Source organism: Calidris pugnax, unplaced genomic scaffold, assembly GCF_001431845.1.
Source record: "Calidris pugnax isolate Ruff unplaced genomic scaffold, ASM143184v1 scaffold15, whole genome shotgun sequence".
Lineage (NCBI taxonomy): Eukaryota > Metazoa > Chordata > Aves > Charadriiformes > Scolopacidae > Calidris > Calidris pugnax.
Window position 1 is genome coordinate 164,965 of NW_015090774.1, and position 5,538 is coordinate 170,502.

The 5,538-nt window shown below is 70.5% G+C and overlaps 1 protein-coding gene across 1 annotated transcript in view; it reads left to right on the forward strand.

Annotated features, from left to right (window-relative positions):
- Positions 1-1,254: 1,254 nt before the first annotated feature.
- LOC106888562 (basic proline-rich protein-like) overlaps positions 1,255-5,538 on the forward strand; it is a 4,537-nt gene continuing 253 nt past the window's right edge. The window contains exons 1-11 of the mRNA XM_014942863.1: positions 1,255-1,614; positions 1,707-1,819; positions 1,942-2,016; positions 2,523-2,663; positions 2,835-2,912; positions 3,094-3,245; positions 3,594-3,648; positions 3,754-3,828; positions 3,981-4,101; positions 4,217-5,173; positions 5,283-5,398. Of these exons, the coding sequence (XP_014798349.1) occupies positions 1,754-1,819; positions 1,942-2,016; positions 2,523-2,663; positions 2,835-2,912; positions 3,094-3,245; positions 3,594-3,648; positions 3,754-3,828; positions 3,981-4,101; positions 4,217-5,173; positions 5,283-5,398 (1,836 nt within the window). The 5' untranslated portion in view covers positions 1,255-1,614; positions 1,707-1,753. The remainder of the gene's footprint in view (positions 1,615-1,706; positions 1,820-1,941; positions 2,017-2,522; positions 2,664-2,834; positions 2,913-3,093; positions 3,246-3,593; positions 3,649-3,753; positions 3,829-3,980; positions 4,102-4,216; positions 5,174-5,282; positions 5,399-5,538) is intronic.

The following is a 5,538-nucleotide window of genomic DNA, read 5'->3' on the forward strand; positions in this document are numbered from 1 at the left end:
CGCCCGGTCCGCCGCCGCCGCCGGGCTGGGAGCGGTGCTGCCGCCCGGGGCACGGCACGGCCGAGGGGGGGGCTACACCGGGGGCTGCCCCAGGGCCGGGAGCAGCACCGGGAGAAGAGCAGCCGAGCCCCGGCACCGGCTCCTGCTGCCAATTCCCGGGTGGGCAGGGGCTGGGGAAGGGGCCGGGGGCACCCAGGGGTGCCCGGGGCGGTCGGGGCGCCCTGCCCGGCTGCAACCCACGCCTGGCGGGCAGCGTGTGGCTGTGACCCCCACCCTACCCGGGCTGCACCACGGGGGAAAGAGGGGTTCTGCCTTGCCCCGCGTCGTGGGGGTCCCGGGACCGTCCCACGCCGGTGCCAGGGGTGATGGCACCGGGGCTGCGCTAGCCCCCATGGCCGCCCCTCGCCTGGCAGCCCTGCAGCCACACGCTGGGCTCGGCCCCGAGGCCACTGGCCGCCCGGGCACTGCCCTCTGCCCCCTGTCCCGGCCAGCATGACGTTGTGCCGGAGCTCGACTGGCCCAGGGCCAGCGCCTGTTCCTGCCACCGGCCAGGCCTGCAGCCTGCAGCCAGCGTGCCGTGCCCTGCCAGGCCGTGCTGTGCCCTGCCTTTGCCGTGCCATACCTGGCAGTGCCATGCCATGCCCTGCCACGCCATGCCATGTCACGCCGTGCCCTGCCGTGCCATGCCTTGTCCTGCTCTGCCATGCCCGGCTCCCGGAGCCGTGCCACGCTGCACGCCTGCTCCCGGAGCCGTGCCATGCCGTGCCGTGTCCCGGCCGGCGTGGAGTGCAGCGTGCCGCCACATGCGCCTGTAATCGGAGCCATGCGGAGACAAAGAGGCAGCAGAGCCGACAGGGAATGCCCAGCCAGGGCCTCTGCCAGCGAGGGGTCTCCGTTCCCCCCTCGGCCCCCCAGCGCCGGGCAGGAGGTCCCGGTACAGCCAGGGGACCGGGGCTGCTTCCCGTCTCCAGGAAGGCAGGGGGAGGATGGGGTCGATGGGGGCCACTGTGTCCGGGTCTGCCTGGCTGGTGGGGAGGGGTCCCAGGCACCGTGCGGAGTGCCAGCCTGGTGCTGGGAGATGCCAGCGCCGCCCCAAGGGGCTTGGGCCGGGGACAGCCCAGGGGGCCGGGAGCCAGAGGGGGCCGCGCTGCTGCGGCGCTTCCCGCAGCCCCATTGTCCCCGGGGCGGATGCTGCCGGCAGCACTTCCACGAATTCAGCCCGGGCAGACGGCACAGGGGAGGCACAGCGGGGGGCACAGAGGGTGCCCCTGGGCTGGCAGATCCCCAGGCTGCTCCCCCTCCCCGTTCCTCCCCCAAGCTCTCCCCGGGGCAGTTCCTGGCTCCTCCAGGAGAGTGGCTGCTGCTGGCCCCACTGCCCTTGGGGGGAGCACCGGCTGGCCAGCACTGCCCGGAGCGGGTTGGTGGCCACCGCCTGCCGCAGCTGGGGACGCTCAAGTGGCCAGGCTGCCTGTTGTGGGTGACCTTGCAGGGACAAGGGCAGCCGGCCGTGCTGCTCTGCTGCCCTTCCAACCCTGACCCCCCTCCCCTCCCTGCCCCCCAGGGCTGTTTTCGGCTATGAGAAGCACCATGACCTCAAGCTCCTGGATTCCGGAGGTAACGGGGGAGCGACGCTGAAGGCGGGGGGAAGGGGGGTGTGCCAGGGGGTACCACTGTGCCCACACCTCCCAAACACCCTTTCCTTGTAGCCGGGGGCCCGGATGAGCTGGCTGAAAAGTTCTCCACCACCAGCATCATGTACGGGCTGTGCCGCATCCAAGACCCCGGCACCGGTGCTCACCGCATCGTCCTCATCCACTGGGTGAGCACAGGGCTTGGCCAGGGAAAGGGGGGGCCTCTGAGCATCCTACCCCTCCACCTGTGGTCCTGGGGGGCAGGGATGTGGCACAGGGTGCCAGCTTAAGCGGTGTGTTCTGGTGACAGGTCGGGGAGCAGGCACCGGAGTCCCAACGTGAGGCGTGCGCTGGGCATCTGCCCACCATCAGAGCCTTCTTCAGGGTGAGTTTATGGGGGGCATGGGACTCAGTCTTCACACCCCCCCCCCAACCCCTACCTTCAGGGAGGAGGGGGCTGGGGACTGGGTCCCATGTCCCCTCACGTCCTCCCCCATCCCGGCCAGCCCCGACCTTTGCTTGCTGTGCCGGGTGCATTCCTGGCTCTGCTGACTCAGACGCTGCCGTTCCCAGTTCCCAGCCTTGGCCGACGAGCCGGGGTTGTGGTTGGGCTCCCTGCCCTCCCCGGCCGGATCCTGTCCTTGCTTGGTGGGATCCTGCTCCCCCTCTGCTCCCATGTCCCAGCCCCCAGAGATCCAGCTGGGTCCTATATGTGGATCCGGCTCCGCATCTGGATCTGGCCCCCACATCTGGATCCGGCCCCACATCTGAAGCCGGCGAGCGCGTGCAAGGGAATGGCGCCAGGATTCCCTGGGGAGGCTGCAAATCTGTCCCGTGGGGGGGCTGTGGGTGCTCGGAGGGGGGGATGACGCCATCCCGTCTCGGCGGCAGGAGGCCAGCGTGGTGCTGAGTGCCCGCCGCGCCGAGGAGGTGACGCAGGAGGGGCTGAGCCGAGCGCTGGCCAAGCTGGCCCCCACCGCTGCCCCCGCCCTCACCAAGAGGGTTCCCCCTCCGGATGCCCAGGAGCTGGTGGTGAGTGGGGGGTCCAGGCGGGTGATGTGCCTGCGGGGATGGCGACCAGCCGGGAGGGCACCCGGTGGGGTGATGGGGCTCTCACCCACCCTTCCCAGTGCCACCTTGGGGGTCCCTGTCTTGGGGGGACCCCGGGGGTCTGGCCCTGAGATGCCAGCTCGGTCCCCACAGGGCACCAACTACCGCAAGACCAACCCGGCGCTGGAGATCCGCCGGACCAAGCGGGACTCCTTCTGGGCCCAGGCTGAGGTGAGGGGCGGGTGGGCATGGGTGATGAGTGCATCTACCATGGCGCCCACCGCCACCCCTGGGACGGGGGTTGTGGCTACTGGCTCGGGCTGGGGGCTGAGCCTGGTGGGTTGGGATCCTGGTGCCGAGCCCCATGCCAAGTCCGGCGAGGGTCCCGGTGCTGAGCGTGGTGTGGCCGCAGCGCGAGGAGGAGCAGCGCAAGGAGGAGGAGCGGCGGCGGGCACTGGAGGAGCGCAAGCGCTGGGAGCGGGAGCGGATGGAGGAGGAGAGGAGAGAGGCGGCCGAGCGGGAGCTCCGCTTCAAGGAGAAGGAGCGGATGATCGAGGAGCAGCGGTGAGGGCACACGAGCCTGGCCCCTGCATGGGTTCCCATGGTGGGACCCACAGCCCCCGGCACCCCACAGTGCCCCCGCCCCCATCATGGCTCTGACCATGGGTTCCCATGGTGGGACTCATAGCCCCCTGCACTCCCCCAGTGCCCCCAGTCCCATCAGGGCTCTGACCATGGGTTCTCATGTGGGGCTCATAGCCCCCTGCACCCTCATCTTCCCCATCCCTGTGCCCTACCCCATCCCACATGGCTCTGAACAGGAAGACCCCCAGCAGGACCCAGAGGCTCTTGTGCCCCGTGACTGTGCTCCCCACATCCCCTATACCCCCTATACATTCCCTGCCCTTGCAGGAAGGAGCAAGCGCGGCTGGAGGCGGAGGAGCGAAGGAAGGAGAAGGCGCGATGGGTGAGTGGGGTGGCTGAGTTGGAGGGCTGGGGGGGCTGGGGAGACACGTTTTGTGAATGGGGCCATCCTGGTGTCGGGCTGCCTGGCCGTGCTCTGTCCCCGCAGGAGCAGCAGCAGCGGGAGTACGAGGAGGCCATGCGGGAGCGCAGCCGGCGCAGCGAGTCCATCGAGAAGGCGGCTGTGAGTGCCGGGGGTCAAGCACCCCGTCCTGCCCTGGGTGGCCCTGGCGGTGACCCAGCGCTGCGTGGCCACGCCGTGGGACCGTGTGGCCATGCTGTTGGGGCCACCTGGCCGTGCCGTGGCCCCACTGACGGGTTTCTGGGTGCCAGCAGGAGGCGGCCGTCCTGGTCTCCCAGCGCTCGCAGAACCCACGGGATTTCTTCCGGCAGCGGGAGCGCTCAGGATCCACCTCCGGCACCCCGCTGCCCGCCCCCCTTCTCGGCACCAGGCCTGGTAGGTGTCCCCACGGTGAGGGGTGATGATGCAGGTGCTGCCTGTTGGAGGACATGGGGCAGAGGTGGGGGTCGCTGCCCCCCAGGACAGCTACTGACCCCTCCTTGTGTCCTAGGTGCCCGGCGGCCGTTCCTGCGGTACCAGCGCAGCCTGACGGAGTCGGCCTTCATCTTCCGCCAGCCGGACCCACCGCCCTCACCCGGACCCCTCCAACCCGGGGCATTCAGGGCTGCGCCCCCTCCCAGTCCCGGCCGACCCCAGCCTCCCCTCCCAACCAGTCCTATAGGGAGGGGGACCTCTCCCGGTGCCCCCACTGGGACCCCCACCAGCCCTGCAGGGACAGGGACCCCTCCCTGTGCCCCCAGCAGGACCTCCAGCAGCCCCACAGGGAGGGGGACCCCTCCTTGTGCCTCCACCAGCCCCACGGGAAGGGGGTCTTCCCCTGCTGCTAGCCCCATGGGGACAAGACCCCCTTCATGTGCCAGCATGGGGACCTCCCCCAGCCTTGTGGGTACAGGGCCCCCCCCTCTGGCCAGTCCCTTAGGGAAGGTGTCCCCCCCTCCCTGTGCCACCTGGAGTCCCCCCAGCCTGGCAGGGGCAGGGACAGGGTTCCCCCCCACCGTGCCTGGGCCAGTGCCCCTGTCCCCTGCCAGTCCCCCCAGGACGGGATGCTCCCCTGGTCCCCCTGGGTCAGGATCCCCTGACAGCACTCGTGGGGCAGAGCCCCTGCCCCCTTCCAGCACTCCAGGGCTGGGGCCCCCTAGCAGCCCCCCTTGCCAGCCTCCCCCAGGCATCGAGGAGGCCATGACTCTGCCTCCCCCCAGCTACTCTGGCACCCCCCAAGATGAGGACGTGCCACCCCTGGACAATCTCCCTCTCCCCAGCCCTCCAGCATGGGGGTCTCCAGGACTGCTGGCGGGGCCAGGTGAGGGGGTCCCAAGCCCCCGGGGGGGTTCCCCCTTGCCCGGACTGACACCTGCCCCAATGCCCCAGGCTGAGATTCCCCCCCGCAGCCCCAGCCCCCCCAGCCTGCTGCAGGATCAGACCCTTCCCCACCAGGAACCACAGCCAGGTGGGTGGCCAGAACCCCCTGTCTGGGGCTGGGGGGGTGGTCCCAGACCTCAGACTCCTGCCTGGGCGCTGAGGCTGGCATGGGTCTCAGCCTGCTTCTCTCCCCACAGGGTCTGTGGGGCAGCCGGGGCAGGAGCCAGCCCGAGGCAACTTGGGGCATAACGGCATCGGGGGCCATGAGCAGGGGGGCTGGCCAGCCCCCTGGGAGGACACCCTCCTGGGGCAGGTATGGCACCAACTGGGGCAGTGTTGGGGGTGGGATGTGGCCCACCTTGGGGCAGGGGGGGTGGGATGGCACTGAGGATGGGGAAGGATGATCTTGGGACACGGTGCCATGGTTGGGTGGGTACAGCTGGGGGACGAGAC